Source organism: Sorex araneus, chromosome X (genome assembly GCF_027595985.1).
Source record: "Sorex araneus isolate mSorAra2 chromosome X, mSorAra2.pri, whole genome shotgun sequence".
NCBI lineage: Eukaryota > Metazoa > Chordata > Mammalia > Eulipotyphla > Soricidae > Sorex > Sorex araneus.
This window is the reverse complement of record NC_073313.1, coordinates 220,146,541-220,171,474: the sequence shown is the minus strand read 5'-3', so window position 1 is coordinate 220,171,474 and position 24,934 is coordinate 220,146,541. Positions and strand designations below refer to the sequence as shown.

At 38.0% G+C, this 24,934-nt stretch overlaps 1 protein-coding gene across 1 annotated transcript in view; it reads right to left on the bottom strand.

Moving 5' to 3' along the window:
* Positions 1-24,934, bottom strand: part of ITGAV (integrin subunit alpha V) — a 123,147-nt gene that overhangs the window by 4,073 nt on the left and 94,140 nt on the right. Inside the window, exons 17-29 of the mRNA XM_055120880.1 lie at positions 20,658-20,812; positions 18,935-19,072; positions 15,923-15,990; positions 14,544-14,691; positions 13,939-14,031; positions 11,678-11,757; positions 11,068-11,148; positions 10,483-10,588; positions 9,743-9,901; positions 8,891-9,004; positions 1,566-1,679; positions 1,352-1,459; positions 100-222 (exon numbers count right to left, since the gene is read on the bottom strand). Coding sequence (XP_054976855.1) covers positions 100-222; positions 1,352-1,459; positions 1,566-1,679; positions 8,891-9,004; positions 9,743-9,901; positions 10,483-10,588; positions 11,068-11,148; positions 11,678-11,757; positions 13,939-14,031; positions 14,544-14,691; positions 15,923-15,990; positions 18,935-19,072; positions 20,658-20,812 — 1,487 coding nt within the window. The remainder of the gene's footprint in view (positions 1-99; positions 223-1,351; positions 1,460-1,565; positions 1,680-8,890; positions 9,005-9,742; positions 9,902-10,482; positions 10,589-11,067; positions 11,149-11,677; positions 11,758-13,938; positions 14,032-14,543; positions 14,692-15,922; positions 15,991-18,934; positions 19,073-20,657; positions 20,813-24,934) is intronic.

Genomic DNA, 24,934 nt, shown 5'->3' with positions numbered 1-24,934 from the left:
TACCCCATTCTCCTTCTTTGCCTCCCTCCCTTTCTATCTACTAAACACCCCTCCCTCCCTCTTTTTCTCCCTCCCTCCCTGCCTCATTCCATTACTTACTCTGTACATTACAAAAACCAAAACAGCCAGCAACAATAATCCTGCTAGAACTGCCAAAATGATCACCCACACAGGTACAGGCATGGGTGCTGGCTGAATGCCCCAGGTGACATTTGTGGTAACCTGTTGGGAAGCAAAAATATTTAAATTTAAAAATAGTTCATTGAGAATATAATAGAATATATGTGGATATTTGTTTCTAATGCTGAATACCAAAAATTGATATGATATTATAAACCAATGTGCCTTGAATAAACACCCTCAGAAGTATGAGTGTTATAAATTCACCCCAACAATTTATTGAAAGCTTGTTTAATTAAATTTTTATAGTTTCCAACTTTCTAAGTTTGTGAAAAAAAATTCATAGGTTTTCCCCTATAAAATTTATGTGTGCTGAGAATCTCTTACATAGGATAAGTGGCTGAAGTAAAAATTCTACCTTAATACCACTGGATAGAAGAGTAAAATAATGCTAAGACATGTGATGACTCTATCAAATGAGTATTATTTTAACTTAAATTTCTGTTTGTTTTGTTTGATATTATACTCGGCTCAGGCTTATAGATAATATCTCAGGCTTATTCCTGGCTCTAGACTCAGTGAGCACTTCTGGCTCAGAGGACCATATAATGCAGCAGAGATCAAACTTTGTGTCAGATGAGTACAAGGCAAGCACCCTACCCACTTTACTATCTCTCCAACTCCTCAAATGAGTGTTTTAAATAATCAGATGAGTTAAACTGATCTATTGTTTGCTTTCTTTTTGTTCAGGGATCACTCCTGACAGAGTTTGGGGGACCTCGACAAGTAACAGGGATTGAACCAGGATTGACTGTGTGGAGGGCAAGTATCCTGCCCTCTGAGCTATTTCTCTGCCCTCACTGCCGCTGCTTTTGGGGAGAGTACATACATGGTGGTACAGAAACTGGGGCTCCTGCACATGAAGCAAGTTCTTCAGACTTTGAGCCATTTCCTGCCCCAAATTCACGATTTAAATAAAATTATAAAATATTTATGTAGAGGCCAGAGAGATAGTACTGCAGGTAAGGTGCTTGCCTTAAACACAGCTGACCCAGGTTTGATCCCTTGGGATCCCATGAGATCCCCCGAGCACCGCCAGGAGTATTCCTGAGTGCAGAGCTGGGATAACTCCTGAGCACCAACAGCTGTGGCACAAAATCCAAAACAAACAAAAAAACATTTATGGAACAATGCTGTGCGTTTATTCCATTTATCCAAACCAGTGACTTACTAATGTGGAGTTGAAGATATCCTCAATTGGAAGGTTTTTGTAAGGAAATTCTATGACATTAAACGAAGCGGATGACTTCAGAGAAAATGAATGATTCTGGTTTTCTTTCTGTACGGAAATAACAATAGAATTATTTCCTAGATGTCAGGCATTTAAAAAAAAACTTCTTTGAAAAAACATCTATCTTTGCTGAGTGCTGCAAATGACCACTTACATTCATAAAGGTTTCAGTCCAGAGCAGAGACTTCACATACAAGATTGCACTCTTTCCTCTGTCTAGACGCCCCACCTGGCAGACAATCTTCAAACATTCAGCAGTTCCACAACCCTGTAAAGACAAATTGTTTATTTCCAAGAAAAGGTCGTTGTATCATACCTCTACTTAATTTTTTTCTTTTTTCTTTTTTTTCTTTTTGGGTCACACCTGGCGATGCACAGGGGTTACTCCTGGCTCTGCACTCAGGAACCACCCCTGGTGGTGCTCAGGGGACCATATGGGATGCTGGGAATCAAACCTGGGTTGGCCGCATGCAAGGCAAACACCCTACCCGCTGTGCTATTGCTCCAGCCCCTCATACCTCTACTTTAGAAAATTAAACCTTTTACTTGTTTCATGTGAAAGTTGAAGAGATGATTCATATTTTCTTTTATATTGATAGGAATCATGTTTAAAATAAAAAGGCTTGTGGCTAAAGAGATAGTACAGTAGGTAAGGTGTTTGCCTTGCATGTGGCCTACCCGGGTTTGATCCCTTCCATCTCATAAGGTCCCTGGCCAGGAGTAATTCCTGAGCATAGAGTCAGGAGTAATCCTTGAGCATTGCCGATGTGTTCCCAAAACAAAAACAAAAGAAAAATAAATAAAAAGGCTTATAGTTGAGTCTATGAATGTCATTTTATTACTGAGTTGGTTTTAACATGATTATGGAAGATTAGGATCTATAATAAAAGATTTATTTTTTTTTATGTCCAGAGCTTAAGAATCTTTGGGTAAGCCCAAACATTGGTGGTTTTAGTCACTGTCATCTCGTTTCTCATAGATTTGCTCGAGTGGGCACCAGTAACGTCTCCATTGTAAGACTTGCTGTTACTGTTCTTGGCATATCAAATACACCACAGGTAGCTTGCCAGGCTCTGCAGTACAGGCGAGACACTCTCAGTAGCTTGCTGGGCTCTCTGAGAGGGATGGAGGAATCAAACCCGGGTTGGCCGCATGCAAGGCCAATGCCCTACCCACTATGCTCCAGCCCAAACACAGGTGTGTAAGTACTTTTCAAATTAATGTCTTTTTTTTTCCCCTTTTAATCTTTGGGTATTTACCTAGGGGTGGAATCGCAAAATATATGGCAGCTACTCTACTTTTCTTTTAAAAATATCCGTATGATTTTCTTTTTTGTTTTCTTTCGTTTGGGGACCACAACCAACAGTCTCAGTGCTTACTCCTGGCTCTACAATCAGGGGCAGGCTGCTGGCGGGCTCAGTGGACCATGAGAAACGGGGGGAGACAGAACTTGGGTAGGATATGTGGTAGGCAAGTGCTCTACCTGCCGTACTATCACTCCAGCCTTCTCCATATGAATTTCTGTAGGGGTTGAACCACTTTAGATTTCCACCGTCACTATCTGAGGATTGCTTTTCCCAACACCCCACCAGCACTTGTCACTTGTTTCTCATATAAGCACTGTTTGATACAAGTCACCCATGAGGATGTAAGAAGATATCTCATTGACATTTTTATTTTTAATTCCTTTATAATGGACCGGAGCAATAGCACAGTGGATAGGGCATTTGCCTTGCATGTGGCCGACACGGGTTTGATTTCTCTGTCCCTCTGGGAGAGCCCAGCAAGCTATCGAGAGTATCCTGTCCGCACGGCAGAGCCTGGCAAGCTACCCGTGCCATATTTGATATGCCAAAAACAGTAACAACAAGTCTCACAATGAGATATTACTGATGCCCACTCGAGCAAATCGATGAACAACAGGACAACAGTGCTAAAGTGCTAATTCCTTGATAATAGTGCTTATAATATATATATACATACATATTAATTTTTAAAAAATTGATCTGTTAGCAGTTGTCATTTGGGTAAAATCTTAATTGAGTTATTTTCTTCCCCCCACCCCCACCCCATGTCCGTCGTGGGATTATTGGGATTTTCATTGTTGAGCTTAGTTAGTTGCTCATTTATCTTGGAAATTAGTTCTTGTCAGATGTATGAAGTTATAAATTGTTCTCTAATGAAAGTTTTTTTTCCCCTGTGCAAATACTGCCAGTGTGAAATAATACCATGTGTTCAATTTTGCTTCTATTTTCCATTCAAAGGAATCACATTCCTGAAGAAACCAGCGAAGACAACATCAGAGAGTATTTTGCCTATGTTTTTTTTTTTTTTTTTTTTTTGCTTTTTGGGTCACACCCAGCGATGCACAGGGGTTACTCCTGGCTTTGCACTCAGGAATTACTCCTGGCGGTGCTCAGGGGACCATATGGGATGCTGGGATTCAAACCCGGGTTGGCCGCGTGCAAGGCAAACGCCCTACCCGCTATGATATCGCTCCAGCCCCAGCCTATGTTTTCTTGATTATACTTTATGGTTTCACCTCAGGTCTTATATCCACTTCCTAATCCATCTTGAGTTAGCATTTGCTCCTGGTGTGAATTCATGGTTCAATTTCATTCTTTAGCATATGGCTATTCAGTATTCCCATCATTATTTGTTACAGAAACTTGAGCTCTCCTCTTTGATGTTTTTGGCTCCTTTGTTGCACCAGCCCAGTGCTCTACAGAGAATCTAATCTTCAGGCACAGAGGTCTTTTTGACTGAAAATTCCAGGACTTCTTGAAGTTGGAATGCGTGACCTTCCCTCCACCTCCCTGAACTTCCAGAAGACTTGGAAGCTGTGCCCATGTTCTACTGCTGCTGCCAAGTAAGCTCATCTGCTGCCCTTGTTCCAGAGATTTATAAAAAAAATCTCAAAAGAGACCAATTGGTCACAAAAATTTTTGGAACACCGTTCCTGACTGAGACTTCCTTGGTGATCTGATGGGTGGGCCCTAACAAAGCTCCGACAACCATTCCCATATCCCCAAAGCTGCTTTCATGCCTCTGGTTGGACTACCCAGTTGAATATTCTGGATTTTCTGGATCATGTGGCCACACTTGTGACCATGTGACATCTCCAAACTGCAGCACTGACATCCTAGTAGGAGCACACCAAATTGGATAGAAATGTAAAGTACAAGCCACCTAATCTCAACTAACAAAGACATTTACACAGAAGGCTTAACTTGCAATAATACGCACACACACACACACACACACACACACACACACACACAGAGTTCAGTAAACCTCAAATAAAGACTTAATGTTCCCATAGTGAGATGCAACACTTTTCACACATTTTCTTCCATGAAAAATTTTTTTGATTATTCCATTAGCCATTTAGTGGTAAGAAGCAGCAATATAAAATAAATTGTTCTGGGCCTGCTATGGGGGCAAGCTTGAGAGTTGCATGCAGCCGACACGGGTTCGATTCCTCCATCCCTCTTGGAGAGCCTGGCAAGCTACCGAGAGTATCCTGCCTGCATGGCAGAGCCTGGCAAGCTACCCGTGGCATATTCGATATGCCAAAAACAATAGCAATAAGTCTTGTTGGTGGTGGCTGGGAAAATAGAGACAATGGTGGAGGAAGCTGACAGTGCTGGGGGATTGTTATTGTAATATCAAATTTCTATAACAAATCATGAATACTTTGTAAACCACAGTGTTTAAATAAAAGAGTGTGTATGGGCAGAAATATATGTGTGTGTGTGTATACACACACACACACACACACACACACACACACACATACAATTCTAGGCTTTCAGTTCTGTTTCACTAATGTACATACCTACTTTTATCCCAAGACCACAGTTTTGGTTACTATAGTTTACTATAGTTTAATGCCAGGGAATATGATGCCTCCAAGGCCACAGTTTTGATTACTATAGTTTACTATAGTTTAATGCCAGGGAATATGATGCCTCCCTCTATTTCTTTCCCCTGAGGATTGCTTTGGTTTTAGATGTCTTCTGTGGTACCATTCAAATTTCAGTAATATGTATTCTATGTACTTGAACAATACCATTGTAATTTTGAATAGAGGTTTCATTGAATTTGTTTCATGCTTTGGGAAGGATATGATCATTTTAAAAAACATTCTTCTAATCTATGAGCACAAAATATTTTAATGTTTCTTAGTCTTCTACTTAATAGTGACAGCTTTCAAATCTTTCACCTCAATTGTTTATCAAGTTTCTAAATTCTCTTGATATAATTATGAACGGGATTGTTCTCTTGGTTTCTTTCTCTTCTAATAGGTTGTTTGCACATAGAAATACAGCAAATATTTGTATATTGCTTTGTAGCCTGATACTTTGTCATATTGTCATATTTGTCATTTATTATTTCTAATAGGTTTTTAGTTAAATGTTTAGTGTTTTCTATGATATTATACCATCTGCAAATGGTGGTGATTTTATTTCTTTCTATCTGGATTCCCTATATTCCTTTTTTTTTTTTTTTTGGTTTTGAACCACTCCTGGCAGTCCTTAGGGCTTATTCATGGCTCTGTGCTTGGGGGTCACTACTGGTGGTGCTTGGAGGTGATATGCGATGTCAGAGATCAAACTCAGGTTTGTCTACAACCCAGGTTGCCTTACTTGCTGTACTGACTCTTCATCCCCCACTCCCTATATTTCTTTTAATTGCCTAACTGCTTGCCACTACTATTGTTCTGAATAATGGTGGTAAGAGAATACCCTTGCCTTATGCCTAATCTCAAAAAGAAAGTTTTATTTTTTTACCATTGAGTATTGATGTTAGTGGTGGGAATATTGCATGTAGCCTCTAGTACATTGGGGTTTGTATTTCCTCATTTCATTTTGTTTTGAGTTTTTTTTTTATCATGAATGTGTGTGAATTTTGCTAAAAGTTTTCTCTCTATATATTAATATAATCATGTAATTGTTATCTTTAAGTCTCACAATGGAAACGTTACTGGTGCCCGCTGGAGCAAATCAATGAACAACAGGACGACAGTGCTACAGTGCAATTGTTATCTTCTATTGATGGTGTATATCAATCACCTTCCATATGTCGAACCTCTACAACCCTGGAATAAATCTCTGTCATGAGTGTGAAACTTTTATTAATTTTTTATTTTACTTTTTTTTTTTTTTGCTTTTTGGGTCACACCTGGTGATGCACAGGGGTTACTCCTGGCTCTGCACTCAGGAATCACCCCTGGCAGTGCTCAGGGGACCATATGGGATGCTGGGAATTGAACCCGGGTCGGCCGCATGCAAAGCAAACGCCCTACCCGCTGTGCTATTGCTCCAGCCCCTAATTTTTTATTTTAGTAACATGGTTCACAATACTGTTACCACCAGGTTCCTTGTAGTTCCAGCACTACAACCTCACAGAGTGTCCTCCACTATTGTCCCAATGTTCCCCCAAACCTAGTTACTCCACCATCACACTTCCTACCCCCAATTGTGACACTTAATATACTGTTGAATTTGTTTGCTATCGTTTTGTTGAGGTTCTGCACCAGTTATTGGTCAGTAGTTCTTTTTTTTTGGTCATACCCCTATCTGCTTTTGGTATTAAAGTTATACTGGCCTCATAAAAACTATTTGGAAGAATTTTCTTTTGTTCGGTTTTTGGAAGATGTTGAAGGAAAGGTGACTGAAGAGGCTGAATGATGAGGTGACTGAAAGTTATGGCAGAGTTCCCTAGTAAAACCATTTGAACCTGGACTTTTATTTTGGAGGATTCTTTTTTTAATATGGGCAATATCCAGTACTGTCCTAGATATGTTTTGCCTAGTGGTGTGGGCTGAAGACCTGAGTGGCCAGGGGTGACCTAAGTTACACCTGCCAGTGTTTATGAGGCCCCAATAACTATACCTAGTAATACTCATGGAGCTATGAGATATTGGGGAGCTATGAGATATATGAGAAAAGGGGGAATTATTCGAATAGACATTTGTCTAAAGAAAGCAGTCAAATAAAATAGGCAGACATCTGAGTCCTGGAATACTTTATAGAAGTTAAATGTCTAGAAATGAAAATGAAGAAGTTGCCAGTTGTGGAAGGAAATGAACCAAAAGAAGAAAGTGTCTTAGAAGTGTATGAGCAGTGTTTCACAAGAGATCATACCAAAAATCACTGAATAATTGAACTGAATGAGTAAGGACCATGACGAACATAAACACTATATGAGGATTTCTAGGTGATGGTTTCCATATTTACAAAATTTCAAAAGCTTAATTGGTATAGCCCTTATTACAGTCATTATATGACTAATTCAAAGAAAAAAAGAGTTAACCATATGCTAATTATTCTGTAATTTATTCATTTATTTTTTTTGTTTTTTGAGCCGCACTCAGTGGTTCTCAGGGCTTATTTCTGGGTCTGTATTAAGGAATCACTCCTGATTGTGCTGGAGGCTTGTGGAGTACTAGGGACTGAACCTGGGTCAAACACATGCAAGGCAAGCACCTTACCTGGTATACTATCTCCCTGGCCCCTGCCATTTACTTATTTATTTATTTATTTATTTATTTATTTATTTATTTATTTATTGCTTTTTTTGGGGGGGATCACACCTGGCGATGCACAGGGGTCACTCCTGGCTCTGCACTCAGGAACTACGCCTGGAAGTGCTCAGGGGACCATATGGGATGCTGGGAATCGTACCCAGGTCAGCCGAGTGCAAGGCAAACGCCCTACCTGCTGTGCTATCTCTCCAGCCCCCCCCCGCCATTTATTTTTATATTTAAGTATTTTGTGTGTGAAACAAGATAGTTTTATTAAAATTTAGAAGATGTGGGGCCGGAGCTATAGCACAGCGGGTAGGGCGTTTGCCTTGCACGCGGCCGACCCGGGTTCAATCCCCGGCATCCCATATGGTCCCCCAAGCACTGCCAGGAGTAATTCCTGAGCGCAGAACCAGGAGTAACCCCTGAGCATCGCTGGGTGTGACCCAAAAAGCAAAAAAAAAAAAAAAAAAAAAAAAAAAAAATTTAGAAGATGTGAGGAAAAAGAGAAAAATGTGAGAGGGAGAAAGAGGGGAAATGTGTTCAAGAGACAATACAGACAGCAAAAAACATTGAGACAAGAAAGCAAGATACATAGTTCGAGGGAAAACACAGACTTGAAGAACAAGGCTGTAATTTATTTTTAATTAGATTTTGATGAAATATTGTACTAAAGTCTTCGAGATTACAGTGAGTGTACATGGCTAGTTAAAACAGTGTAGTCAGAAAAGCAAGACAGAACATAAAATAATATTATTAACAATCTACAAAATTAGATCATTTGAAGAAAAGTTGGCATTCAATTTGATGAGGAACAAGAGGACTGATGGTATAAAAATATACATAGTTCTCTCAAACACAGCTGCTGTTATTTTTGAAATGTTCTCTGGCATTGGTTTTATAATTGCATATTTTTAAATGTTGAAAGTGCTTGTTGAGATGGCACTTACCAAAGTGTGAACATCTCCTTCATTGAGGGTGAGATCCCGCTTGGTGATGAGATGGTTCCGGTCACCTTGGCCAGCAAGTGTGTCATTCTTTTCAATTGTATGCGAACTTGAGATCTACAATCACATAAATATACCTATGGTAAATAATCATGGGGAAAATTTCAGATTGATATTTGCATATAATTGACTAAACAGGAAAAATAACACAGGAAATAAGCTCTGAGATTCTGTAGTAAGTAGGAAAGAGTTACCTCTGCTTTCTCACATATTCCTTGCAGGGAAGTTGATGAGACACAGAAACAGTCTAAAATTCACTGTCATATCTATGATGAATGTCAACCATAAGTTTATATATTTTTAACTGTTCTTAGACCAAATTGCATAATAGATTTTCATCCAAACTTAGATACAGGAATGAAGATGACAATTCCAAAAGCACACACAATTCCATAAAATGCATACATATATCTAGGTTATTTAAGTCAAAAAGTGCCATCAATAAGAGGCAAACAAAATCTCAAAAACAACATAACAGCCCCTATCAATAATATATGTGAGTAAACCACAATGTGATAAAATGAAAGTCAAATTGGTTCAAAATGAAAGTTAAATTATATGTAACTGAGGCTTGTTACATATAATAAACAGACTATATTTCACTAGGATTTCATGAAATTAATCCTTGGTCATTATACCAAAAAACAATTTGATCCTCATAGTTGTAAACTAAAATACTTTCGATTTCAGTATTAAAATGGCTATTCCACTCTCAAGTAATTCTTCTATAGCTGTAGAGGAAAAATAAAAGCAAAGAACATCATACTGAAGAGTGGTGGCTCTTAAGTACATTACCTTAATTCTCAAAGGATTGATCTCCATATCTGAAGTGCAATTCATAGACCCATCAATGTCATATTGAAGGATATACAACAAAGTGTTATTGTTATATTTGTACGGCCACTGAAGATTTAGCATTGCCTTGCTGAATGAACTTGGACCATTGTTTCTTAGCTAAAGAGGAAAAGAAAATGGAAATATTTTGGACACAAAAAAATCTATTTTGGAATTTTTCCCCAACATCAACTTTAAGGACCTTTAGTAACAGATTTTGAATAAGTTGTTTCCATAGTTACTCTAAGATTAATATTAAGCAAAAGTATTATAGAACATTTATCTCTTAGGACAGTATTGTCAGAATAAAAACATAAACAAAAAAAGAAAACATAAAAAACTATTGATGAGATTTTTTTCACCAGAATGAAATTTTGATGATCTGTAGTAGGCATTTTCAGTTTTCATTCGTAACTCCAAACATCCATATGAAAATATTAACCCTCTAAAATTAATCAGTTTTAAATAAGCCATATAGATTGCTTTATTTAACCACTGTCAAATAAAAATTATCTTATAAATGGGGAAAGAAATTCAATGAAATCTCTGGTAAAAACATAAATGGTATGGAATTTGTATAAAACTTAAATTTGATTTAAAATTTTATTTATCTTTTAGGTTTTCTTCAACTTCTGTTAGTTTCTCTGTTCCTCTACTTGTTGCTGTCTACTAGACATCAGTTAAATCCAACAATTGCAAACCTCATAGATGTGCTGAACAACTGGCCCAACATCTTCTTCTGTCTCAGGGTTCTCTTTGTGTTCCCAATTTGGAATTGGAAGGAAGATATGATCAGGACTTGAGACTCTACACAATGACAAAGAAAATCTATTGTGAATATCAAAATAATATGATTGGTTCATTTTCCAAAGAACCCTGTACTCAGATGAGTAAAATCAGAATTAATTTCAAAACATACATACACTTCAAACAAAGAGAACGTACACCTGTATGTGTACACAGCTTAATAATCATTTAATCTACGGTGACAAGTCAATTTGCAAAAAAATTCAGTAAAGTTATTTTATGCCTATGATTATAATCTTTGATATATTTTCAAGGGATTATTGCATAAATTATCTGAGACTTTAGATAACCTCGCACAATATGCTTTGTATTAAAGCCATCCCTGAAGTTAGATAGCCAGGTCCCATTTAGCATTTTTAACTTGGGTATTTTCAACTTACAATGAATTTATCAAAGGGTATAACACAATGGCAGGCTAAGGAAATTACTGGCAGTTTAGGTTATGAGAATGAGATACTCAACTGGGTAATCATACTGACCCTCTTATCTCAACAGCAGCTAAAACAGCAAGGTCAACTTTATAAGACACAACTGGGCTTACTCTGTCAAAAAGGTTGGAGCTGAAAAGCAAAACAATACATTTAGCATTGAGTTAAGCATAATCATCAAAAAAATCATGCAGAGGCAAATTCACTGGCAACAAAAGAAATTAAAACAAATAAATGAAAAGCATATAAATTAAAACAATTATTTTAATTTCATGTAATTCCTTTCTTCCTTCCCTTCCTTTGATACTCTTTTCCTCCCCTCCCTCTCCCTTAATTTATTTGGGGCCTGGGAATTAAACCCAGAACCTCACACATGCAAGATTTTTGCTCTACCACTAATTATGTTCCAGGTAAACATTTTTGTTTGTTTTTGTTTTGGGGCCACACTGGCAGTGCTCAAGTGGTGCTCAGCTTATTGTCATAAGCTTAAAATTACAATAAAATCATTCTTGGGGGTGTAAATATTTTATATTCATAAAATCAAGTATCATGGTAAGCTAGTATTGGATTTTAGGTTCTTCTATTCTAACTATAAAATATATTATATTATTAATTTATACTAAAAATATTTGAAAAGTTTCCAATAAAATTATTTCCAGACCTTTGGATTTGTAAATCAAATTTCACAGATGTATCCATCTCTGATTGCTGGTGTACACTGAAGCGAAGACCAGCTGAGAGCTAAGGAAGGAGGTCGAGAGGGTATAGGAGAACAAAATCTCATTAGTGAAATTTCTAGTCCAATGTTCAAATATGAATAATCTAAAATATGCTTATCCTCTGCTTACATTAAATGTCAATTTCTCTTACAAAGATAATTAAATCCAATTTTGTATTGAATCTTTTATCCAGGATACTTAGATAACTCCATACCAGAGTCTCTAACAACTATTAATTACCACTGTATCTCCTTATAGTACCAACTACTTTATATTTCCTTCTCATCATACTAATACTAACTTTTTGGGGGGAAAATGCAAAAATAAGCATTTTTCTGATCCAGTGAAGATAGAGCAATCATGTGCAAAGCTTTGGTGATAAAAAGCTGATAAATCAGGCTGGAAACAGAATGCAGGAAGTAAGGAGTTGCACACAGTCAACCTTGATTCAATCCCACATGCTGCATATGCACCCCAAAACATCTTCTGGGATCAGTCCTGATCACAGAGTCAATAACAGTCCCTGAGCACTGCTAGGTATGATCTAACTCCCACCCCCTTCCTAAAAGAAGCAAGCAACTGAGGGGCTAGAAATAGTCTAGGGGTTAAGGCACATACCTTGCATACTTCTGACTTCAGTCAAGGCAAGGCATGCCCTCGTCCCCAAACATCACCTAGTACAGTTCTGAAGCCCGCTCAACACACTTGTGAAAACTTCTGTGTGACCTTTAACTCCCTACATTTTCAGGTCCCTCACTGAACCCTGGGCCTCCTGATCACTGCTGGGGACCTTGCACACAAAAGCGCTAACAACTGATCTTAAATGGCATTTCTGGGGTGGGGTTATCAAAGTACTTACCACTCTATAAAACCTGGACCTGACCATTTGAAATAATTAAAATAATGTAAACTAAATGGGCTGTAAAAGAGATAGCCAGAGGGAATATGAGAAAATAAAAGTTTCTTTATTTTTTAACAAAATTTTGCATTAAATATGTAAAAAGACATGATTCAGGTATTTGTCTTCAAGTTCCCTTCTTTAAAAGACCAAATAGCTAGAAATAGTAATTATTTTTAATGGAAATATACTAAAGATACATAGAATACTTAACACTGAAAAATGTAAGGTAATTGGACATATTTATACATATTAATTTAATACTATTAAGAATTCTATCATTCTTAGTGGCAAACTGGAGCTATAGCACAAGTGGGTAGGGCATTTGCCTTGCATGCGGCTGACCTGGGTTCTATTCCTTGGTCCCTCTCAGAGAGCCCAGCAAGCTACCGAGAGTATCCCGCCCGCATGGCAGAGCCTGGCAAACTTCTCGTGGTGTATTCGACATGCCAAAAACAGTAACAAGTCTCACCTGGTGCCCACTCAAGCAAATCAATGAACAACGGGAGACAGTGCAGTGCAGTAGTGACAGCACCTCCACATCCTATTCATTTATTTATTATGGTGAGAGCAACTAAAATCCGGTATCTTAGCAATTTTGTGATTCTAATATCATATATGTTTTGGGTTTTTTTTTAGACCATATCCGGTGATGCTGGGTAGGAGCTACTCCTTGGTCATGCTTGGGGTCACTCCCAGCAATACTTGGGGGAACACTTAGTGCCAATGATGGCACCACTTGATCCTTGGTTTATGACCATGTAGTTCTCTAGCTACCTGGCTCATTCTATCTCATCTAAAAATGAGGGTCTTACCAGCAGAATAGCTTTTAATTTTTTTTTTCCGCCAGGACACACCCGGCGATGCACAGGGGTTACTCCTGGCTCATGCACTCAGAAATTACTCCTGGTGGTGCTCGGGGGACCATATGGGATACTGGGAATGAACCCAGGTCGGCTGCATGCAAGGCAAACCACCCTACCTGCTGTGCTACTGCTCCAGCCCCCAGAATAGGTTTTAAGGATTAATAAAAGCACTAGTTGAAAATATCAAAGATACAGTGTCATTCCTTCATCTAACTATGTTCCCATTCATTTATTAGATTGAAGGCAATGTGAAGAGTAGTGTATTCAATATACTCTATTAGCACAACCTATTATTTTAGTATCTTAGTCAAAAGTCTGCTAATTATTGTACTCTAAAATCAATTTACAGGTTCTGATTCGAATTGTGAAAAAAACCACGGAGGAACTCTCAAAGACTATTCTCTTTAAAGGATAATCTCAAATAATTAAAATATCCTACCTGAGTTCCAGCCTTCATTGGGTTTCCAAGGTCACATACTACCTGGCGGGTTTGGTTTTCTGTCTTAAATGCACAGGAAAGTCTTGCTAATGCCTTTGATAGACAGAGGAAAAGGATTGGTGAGAAAATTAATTATCAAATAAAACCAAAAGCGATAAAACACACACTCCTAAACAATGCCATGCAGTTACATTTTAAGTTTCTTGTTTTACAAAGCATCAATATAAGCCAACAGGGTCAGGAAGAGGCCAGAAGCGTATATAATTGTCACATGCAAATAAATATAAAAATGTTTTGGAGAGATCCCAAGAGGACTTTGGTACACAATCACATAACCTCTCGGGAAAGATCTGATGAACAGGATTAGACATTTTTATCCCTCTGACCTCCACTCAGGCATAATGTTAGTAAGTCTAAGCATCCCATGAAAGCTTTATGCACAGTATTAGGCTTAAGAGAAATTATGAAAGATAGGCACGCTATTGTGTGGCAATTTAGCCTTAGGTAGAAGGGCTCTGTTTGCACAATACTAACCCGGGGAGTCACTCATTAATGTTAATGAGACCTCTGAGTGCACTTGAGTTTTAAAGAGACAGCTCACTTACTTCACTGTTGCGGACAACCCCAATGAAATCAGCCTGTGGGGGGATGGAGACGAGGAGCTCAGCTTCGTAGGCACCTTCTCCTTGATTCTGAGCCTTCACAATCAATGTCAAAGGGTTGTCGTCTCCAATGTAGATCTTCTTTTGATCACTACAGGAGTGAATACAAACCTTAACAAAGAAAAATGCCTGCATGTGGAGAGCATGACTGTTCAAAAAAGCATGAAGTAAGTATACAGACATGACTGATAGATTCAATAGTGGCTCAGCGTTTGCGAGATGACTTCTCAGCTCAACAGAAAACTGGAAATAGCACACTGGCTGCAAAGCTGATGCTGGTCTCACCCAGTAAAAGAAAATACTGGTGCCACCAGTGCACCATTAATCCTCCAAATCTTCTATGACCCAATTTTGATATCTCTTTGTATTATCCGACTTTCCCCTAAAAACTGAATTAATGCTTTGTAATGATTCTTCCATAATTCTTTAAAATTTGCACTGAGCACTGCACTGTCATCTGATTGTTCATCAATTGCTCGAGCAGGCACCAGTAAAATCTCAGTGTGAAACTTGTTACTGTTTTTGGCATATGGAATATGCCACAGGTAGCTTGCCGGGCTCTCCGAGAGGTATGGAGGAGGGGCTGGAGCGATAGCACAGCAGGTAAGGTGTCTGCCTTGCACGCGGCTGACCTGAGTTCGATTTCCAGCATCCCATATGGTCCCCTGAGCACTGCCAGGAGTAACTCCTGAGTGCATGAGCCAGTAATAACTCTTGTGCCTTGCCCAGTGTCACCCAAAAAGCAAAAAGAAAAAAAAAGAAAACAAACAAACAAACATAAAACCCGAGAGGATAGAGGAATCGAACGCGGGTCAGCCACGTGCAAGGCAAACGCCCTACTCATTGTGCTAGAAAATAACTTACTATGCTCCACTATTCAATGCCAAGTGTAAATAGATCTGTTAATCTAGGCAAATAGTGAAAACTGCCTAATTTTAAAGCTCAATATTTTACATTTATAGAAAACCATGCTTCGTCCCCCAATTATATTAAAATGGAAATATTCAATTTATTTAAATATACTTTTCATCAAGTAAACATTTACTTTCTCATTAAAGTATTACAACTCTGAATAGAAAATATGCTCTTCCATTAACATTTCTTTTTCTGTGTGTGTGTGTGTGTCACACCCTGCGATGAACAGGGGTTACTCCTGGCTTTGCAGTAAGGAATTACTTCTGGCAGTACTCGGGGACCATATGGGACGCTGGAAATCGAACTCGGGTCAGCCACGTGCAAGGCAGACACCTTACCTGCTGTGCTATCGCTCCAGCCCCTTAAAATTTCTTCTTATACTACTAATTTTTGAAAGCAAAACTTACCTATTTACTGAAACTTCTAGTTTTGGCTTACAGACATTATCTTCACCACAGTCAAGTAGAATATGTGCCTAGAAAAGAACATTTTATTTTGCTATGTGGATAAATATCAACAGACTGCACAGGCACTGTGTGCACTGATATATATGAATACACTACAGGCACACATATAGGCATACATTTATATAGACGCTTGAACTTGCTTGCGTAACTAAGCGCAAAATTATCATGGCTGTTTTTGAAGAAACAAGTCAGTAGAAATAGTCAAGTATGGAAAAGAAGAAGAAAACTTACAGAATATCACACTAGTTAGAACCTTTTATTTCTTTTGCAAAGTAAGCTGTGAACAAGTAGAGGAGAGATAGGTGAGAAATAAGGTTTAGCTTGAACCTGCTGTGGGTAGCTAAATTGTATGGTGTGGCCTTGAATAAAATAAACTCTTCTTATTTTTTCCTCTGCTCACATCATGAAAAATATGGCCTAAAAATTATGAGTGTGTTCGTGTAAAATATGCAACAAGACAGATATAACTGTAGATAAATGCAACAATTCCTTTTTAAAATTTCTTTCTTTTATTGTTTTGGTGGGGGAGGGTCACACCCAGTATTACTCAGGGGTTACTCCTGGCTCTGCACTCATCAGGAATTACTCCTGGTGGTGCTGGATAGGGGGACTATATGGGATGTCAGGGACTGAGGTAGTCACATGCAAGGCAAATGCCCTACCCTTGATACTATCGCCCTAGCCCAAATAGCAGCAATTCTGAAAGGCATATAAAAGTGAACAGAAACTAGACAAAAAGAGTAGATAGCATAAGTGGGGTCAAATGGAAATAGAAGGTAAAGGACACAGAAATGTTAAAGTGAGTTTATCCAGGACAGGTGAAATTAGGAAAGATCTTTGTTTCTCATATTAGGTCAAAAAAATACTATACGAATACAAATAAAGAAGATGGGAGGGATTGCTTTCCCCAACTTCAAACTGTACTACCAATCAATAGTACTGAAAAAAAGACACTGGGTTATTTTAGCAGAGTTAATCTTCAATAATGGAATAAAATATATGAAGTGGAGCAATGAAAGTCTCTTCAAAAAGTGGTACTGGGAAAAATGGTCAGCTAAATGCAAAAAAATAAACAGATGAATTCAAACCTCTTTGTAATGCCATACACAAAAGTCAAATCAATATTAGGCCTCAATCCATAATGAACATGGAGAAAAATGTAGGCAGAACCCTCCATGACATTGAAGCTAAAGACATCTTCAAGGATAAAATACCACTGACCAAGCAAATAGAACAAAAGATAAACAAATTGGACCACATTAAATTAAGATGCTTCTTCACCTTAAAATAAATGATAACCAGGATACAAAGACAGCCCAGGAGATGGAAAAGATTATTACCCAACACTCATCTGATAGAGGGTTTATATCAAAGATATATAAGGTACTAGTAGAATTTTACAAGAAAAAACATCCAACTCCATCAGAAAATGGGGAGAAGAGTGAATAGAAACTTTCTCAAAGAAGAAATCCAAAGACACATGAAAAAATGCTCTGCATCATCAATCATCAAGGAGATGCAGATAAAAACAACAATGATATATTATCTCACACCACAGAGACAGGAACACATCAAAAAGAACAACCAGTATTCATGTGGATGTGGGGAGAAAGCAAAATCATTTATTGCTGGTGGGAATGTCAACTAGTCTTTCTGGAAAAGTAATATGGACATTACCCCCCCCCCCCCCCCAAATCTAGGAATTAAGCTCCATTTGACCAGAAACTTCACTTCTTGGAATATTTTCCCCAAGAGCCTAAAAACAAAATGAAGAAAAGACATTTGCACCCCTCTTTTCTTCACAATACTATCTACAATAGACAAAATATGAAAATAACCCAGTGTCCAAGAATAGATGACTAGATAAAGAGACTGTGGTGCATATACACAAAAGAATATTACTCAGCCATAAGAAAAGATACAGTCATAACATTTGCTGCTACATGGAGGGACCTGGAGAGCATCAGCTAAGTGAAGTTAGTCAGAAGGAGAGAGTCTAATACAGAAAGATCCTTCTCATATACGGCATATAAAGAACATAAGGATGGCACACAAAATATCCAAAGACAATGGAAACAAAGAACATGAGCACTGGTATTCAGTAGGAAACATGTCATTTGAGGGGCATATGGGATAGAACAGGGAGGAGGCAAGGACTACAGTGGAGGGAAGTGTTCCATAGGAAGTGGAGCTGAATTAAGGATGAAATCCTATCAGCAACAGTACTATAAAGCATGTACTCTGGTCTTTTCAGACATTTGCTTCATACATGTACTTTCTTTTTAACAATTCAAATGTAAACAAAAATAAACAGATGTAAAATTTATTTAGCAAAACGCTAAACTAATATAATAAAATCACTGTATCACTGTCATCCCATTGCTCATCGATTTGCTTGAGTGGGCACCAGTAACGTCTCCATTGTGAGACCTGTTGTTACTGTTTTTTTGGCATATCAAATACACCACAGATAGCTTGCCAGGCTCTGCCGTGTGGGCGAGATACTCTTGGTAGCTTGCCTGGCTCTCTGAGAGGGGCAGAGGAATAGAACCCAAGTCGGCCATGTGCAAGGCAAAGGCTCTACCCGCTGTGCTATCACTCCAGACCTACTATAAAATATTATATTATAAAATACTATAAATTATGCTTTGTACTATACTATAATTTAGTACTATACTATATAGTATATATACTATATACTGTACTATACTATACTATAATACTATACTATAAATTATGCTTTGTCATCTTACTTATTTTACCATTCACATATAGGGAATGTTACTGCAGTGATTTTAAATATTTCTGATCTGAGTATTTAGATCCCCCTTCTCTGTCTTGACTAAAGACTCCCACATTACAAAAACATTGCTAAGATGATCCAAAACATGAATGTAAGACCTTAAGAAAGATGAAACACTAAAAGAAATGATAAATTGAGGTATTAAGTACCTGCCGACTAACGTTGGCGGGAGTAAACTGGTTAAGAATGGGTTGCAAGCCAGTTGCATCAGCAGAAGTTCTATAATCCAAGCGATACTCCATAAAAATAGTAATCGGAGTGAGTTTGTCTCTAAATTCTGATTCATCCTAGCAATGGAAAAACATCAAATTAATGGTGCATTAACCTACAGCATCGAACTAGCTGGATAAATCCCTAGGCACACAAGACAAAGTTCCCACATTCATTCCCCAATCCATTGCCACCCAAATTCAATAATGAAACATAAGATAAATATATGAAAAGATTATCATTTCCAATGAGAGGGTTCTCAATTTCTGGTTTATAATGCAACACTCAATTTCCTCCAAAACTTATAAAGTATATTAAAAATAAACACAAACGCAAACCAGAACATTACTACCACATTATTTAAGATACTGCTAACTTATAACTCTAATACCTCAAAGTTTTGTAAGTTTAAAATCTGCTGTTTCTTGGGTGGTTAGTACCTTTCTACAAATACAATCCTAGCACCCAACTCTGGGGTCACCCATTCCAAGGTGATTCCATGACAGACATGCACAGTCTCTCCTTATTTATTTATTTATTTATTTATTTATTTATTTATTTATTTATTTATTTATTTACTTACTTACTTACTTATGTTTTGGGCCATACTCAGCAAAGCTCAGGGATCATTCCTGGCTCTAAGCTCAGGACTCATTCCTGGCAGGCACAGGGAATCACAGGAGATGTCGAGGATTGAACACAGATCGGCCACGTGCAAGGCAAATGCCCTACCTGCTCTGCTACAGTTCTAGCCCCTCTCCTTTATTTATAGCACTCCACACTGGGCTTGCCTGGGTCTTTCTATCAAACACAAATTTTCTTTACTTAGCATCATCCCTCAATAAAATTATCCATTTTATGGAAAAAATAATAAAATTTACCTATCTTACTAAATTTACTAATTTACTAAAATAAAATTTACCTATTTTACTTCATTGGGGGAAAAATTCCTATATGATTGAACTCCATCTGTGAAAAAACTGGGGAGTATTTCTGAGAGAAGTTCTGCATTTACTCTTTTTTTTTTTTTTTAATGGATTTGTTTGTCCGCATTTACTCTTACAAGTGTCAGGCTTACTTTTTTCCTGAGACCTTCAAGCAAGTGACAATTTTAGCAGGAGGTTCTGGTTGGACATGGCAGGAAGAAGGCCTTCGGCCAGCCCTGCACTGGTTCCCATAACTACCTCCCTGGTTTATGTTCATAACCTGCTCACTCTCCCGGGCAGTTTCAGTTCAAATGTCTTGCTCACAACAGGTCTCATAGCCAGTGGAGCTTCATAACCAGTTGCTTATATTTTGGATGCTGATGATTTCTCTCACTGTTTTGAGAGACAAGCTACTTTTCAGAAATATATGTTTGTCATAGTTTAGTGAATTTAGCATTTGCTGTGGAAAGGCCATTTGGAATCACCACTCTACCCTGTTGGAAGTCAGCTGTTCAAGTACAACAATTTAAAAAGCAGATTTTCCCCAAGTTTTTTTTTTTTTTAAATAGTTAAGACAATGTGTTCAGAATAGTGTTGAATTGATGGTCCGAGTGTACAAAATACTCCAGTTGTGTTTTACTGTGTTCTCCTTTTTATTTAGCTCCCAAAGTGAAAATCATTTTGATGAAAGAAAAAAGTGGAAGAAAATCTGGTGGGGTGGAAAAATATCTCTTACCCTTAGATAAGCAGTCAGTTCTTCACACTGCATTTGTCCCCCTCTTGATATGGTCATATTCTTGGAGTGACCCGGGGACCTGTTATGAAGAAATAGTGCTCGCCGAATTGCTCCTTTTTGCTTCAGTTTATCCAACAGAAGCTCCACCTGGAAGTCTATACAAACCGAAGGATTTATAACCAACATAGCCTCTGAGCACCATTCTGTCTGAAATTTCTTGAGTTCTCACAAAAAATCTGCTTTTAATTCATTATCAATGTCTACATTGGGTGAGACTGTACATATTAATTTTGAATATTCATTTAATCCAACTATCCCCAAAGACTGTTTATATGAATCCTAGACATTAGCAAATGATGGCAGTAAAATAACTATCAGAGATTTATTTTATAAATTTTTTTTTCTTTTTGGGTCACATTCAGCAATGCACAGGGGTTACTCCTGGCTCTGCAGTCAGGAATTACTCCTGGCAGTGCTTAGGAGACCATATGGGATGCTGGGAATCGAATGTGGGTTGGCTGCGTGCAAGGCAAATGCCATACCTACTGTGCTATCATTCCAGCCCCGAGATTTATTTTATTTGGATTAAGCTAAGATCAGAGTATTCAGAGTATAAAATAAGTCAGTGAAGACTTTCATCATTAATTACAAGTAAATCAGTTGTTCTGATTAAGAGTTTTTTACATACATGTACCCACACCGTTACATTAAACTCTATAATGAATCATCAGATTATATTACTGGAAAATCTTAATTTCTATTTTTGTTTGGTTTTGTTTTAGTGGACATACCCAGTGATGTTCAGGGCTACGCCTGGCTCCACATTCAGGAATTACTCCTAGTGGTGCTCAGAGTAGCATATGGGATGCTGAGGACAGAACCTGTGTCAGAGGCATGCAAGGCAAGTGCTCTAGTGCTCTACCTGCTGGACTATCTATTCAGCCCCACAACTCTTAATTTCAATGAAACCACCATATCAAATTATCACACAAATATGTACCTTGGGATGCAAATGACCAAATAAGGCTGATTGGACTAAGAATCTTGTTTTTTTGTGTTGGGGGCCACATCCTGCAATGCTCAGGGGTTATTCCTGCTCTGCACTCAGGAATTATACCTGGCAGTGCTTGGGGGACCATATGGGATGCCAGGGATTGAATCTGGGTTAGATGCATGCAAGGAAAGCACCATACCCGCTACTCTACTGTTTCAGCCCTGTAAGAATCATTTTTCAGTCATTTATTCTGAAAATAAAAGGATGGATCTTTACGACTATAAATACCTTTCCAAGTTTGTCTAGCTGTTAACTTTCAAGACAAATATGTGTATAAAGCCCAGGATTATTTTCCTTCCAGTTCTATTCTAATTATTATTATTTTTTTGATCTGGCTCATGACCAAGAGCAACTGCCAGAGGCCACCCTTTATTCTTCTTATCATTTACATCCTTATGACTTCATTACCAAGAAAGAATCACTAACGAGCTTATTTTATGAGACCAACATTGCCTGAGAACAGAGTACTGGATAAAGAAAGTAGGATACATCTACACAATGGAATACTACACAACTTTTGGGAAAATGAAGTAACAAAATTTGCTTATAAGTAGATGGGCATGGAGCATATCATACTGAGAAAAACGAGTCAGAAGAGGGATAAATATACAGTGATTGCACTCACTTGCAGGGTATAAAAACTAACACTTAAGGACAATATAAACAGGGCCAGGAGGATTGGTCTATGTTGAAAGCCTGCTTCAGATGCTGGGAGAGAAGGCAGTTGAGATAGAAAAGGAACCACTATGTCAATGAGAGTTGGAAATGATCGATCTGGATAAGACCTACAAGCTGAAAGTAGATAAAGAAGCAAACATGAGAACCCCTCCATATCTGTACGGCAAACTATAATGACCAAAAGGACAGAGAGGGAGGGATGGAGGGAGAGAAAGAGGCAGAGAGGGAGAGGGAGAGAGAAAAAGAGAGAGAGAAGAAAATTGCCTCTACAGAGGCAAGCTGGGAGTGGGGATTTGAGGAAGGAAACTGGGGTCATTGATGGTGGGAAACGTACACTGGTGGAGGGATGGGTGTTGGAATATTATATGATTAAAACCCAAGCATGAACAGCTTTGTAACTGTGTGTCTAACTCAATTAAAAATTATTTAAAAATTACCCATACCCCCCAAACAAACAGACAAGTAGAGAACTAACTCTCTGTATATGTCTCTGTCTCTGTGTCCTTCTTATACACACACAACTAAACTATATGTCAATATCCCCGATGAAAATCTCAGTGAATATAATTTAACAATATAAACCGTATGTTGCAAGCATTTTGGATTATTATTCCTGGCATTCAACTGACACGACCACGTGGGATAATTATTCCTAGCATTCAAGGATAATTCACTACATGCAAATCAATTAATACAACGCACTACAATAATAGAAGGAAACATGATATGAATAGGCAAATGAAGGAAAATGATATGAATAGGCAAAAACAAAGGAATTGTCAAGTATCAACAATAATTATGAAAAAACATCAAAGATGTAAACAAAATAGTGAAACCTATATATGGTAACTTCCATAGCTAATACTGTGCTAATTGTCAAAGACTAATCTTTTAAATTCCAGCTTAATGCAAGGATGTCCTCTTTCACCATTATTATCCAACTTAATAATGCCAATGGTAAAAGGCCCAGCCTGAGCTAAGTTTCTCCTTCAATTGATCAAGGAAAAAGAAAGAGGCTCCAAATTGTTTACCCACATTGCTTTCCTTGCTACTTTCTTTTTTTTTAATGCAGGAGTACCGCTTCCTTACTACTTTCGAAACATACAAAGTATGCTCCTAGTCAGGACTGCTGAAATTACCACTTCCTCTGGGAAAATACAATCACAGAGACACCCTCCCCCACCAGCTCCTTCATTTCCTCATGTCATTCTTGAAATTATCATCTAGGGAGGGTATGCCTTGCCATCTACATGGACTTTTGTGCAGGGACACACCTAACAGACCCCGTCTTCTCTCCAAGTATTATTAGTTTTCAGCACCTGTCACTAACATGATGATAAATTTTGGCAACAAAAGGAACTCTCCTTCCTCTCAGGGAAAAAATTTTCTTGAGAGTCAAGTTAGAACTTTCATTGCGGATTAAATTTAGTTGCCAAAACATTTTCTTCTTCGCATTATTTCTTTTCTTTTAAAATTTTTATTTTAATTTTTTAAATTGAACTACTGTGAGTTACTGCTAAAAAACTATCATGTTTGAGTTTCAGTTATACAATGATCGAACACCCATCCCTCCACCAGTGTACATTTTCCACCACCAGTCTTCCCAGTGTTCCTCCCCCTGCCTCTGCCCTCCTCCCCCCACACCTCCACCTCTTTCACCGCCTGTATGGCAATTTCCCTCTTATTCTCCCTCTACTTATGGGCATTATGGTTTGCAATACAGATACTGAGAGGCCATCATATTTGGTCCTTTATCTACTTTCAGCACACATCTCCCATCCCGAGAGATCCCTCCAACCATCATTACTATCTATACTCTTAAGATAGCTAAAGGCTTCTCAGGGACATCAAATAGAAAACTCAGCAGATCATCTACTTTTAGGCAATAACACCGATTTTCCCTAGGGCACCTCTATTTCCTATTGGCCAGTGTTGAACTTTCTGAAGGCCATCTCTTCCATTCTGTGAGATATTGATAAGTTCAACATGTCAATAAATAAGCATATTATTTCTGAATTGGCTTAAGTTGAGAAAGCAGATATAGTGCAACTTTAAAGGTTTCAAAACATAAATTTTCAAATAAAACAACTATTTTCATAACTATTAAAAATAACCTTAAAACATGTTTTAAATGCCATATATATCTTTAAAATATTTTGAGTTATTTTATTGCTTATAAAATAAAAATCAGTTTAATTTTTTTTTCCTGCTGTACTATCGCTCTGGCCCTAGGGTCCTAATTTTTATTTTATTTTTTGTTTTTTGGACCATACCTAGCATTGTAGGGGGTAGTGGCATGTTGAGTGCCGGGAACTGAACCTGGCTCTGCCTGCTGGCTGTACTCTTCTCTCTGACCAACCGGTTCTAATTTTTCAATGATTTTTTTGACACTGCCCTGAATTTCCCTTGAAAGGCCCAGGGGCAGTGAGGTTCTGGGTCGGGTGCGTGCTGGTGCTCTCCCTCTACTCAGATTCTAGCAATAAGAATCGCAGAGAGAAAATGGGTTTAGCAGGATGTTTTTGATTAGTTTTTGATTGAGAGCTGC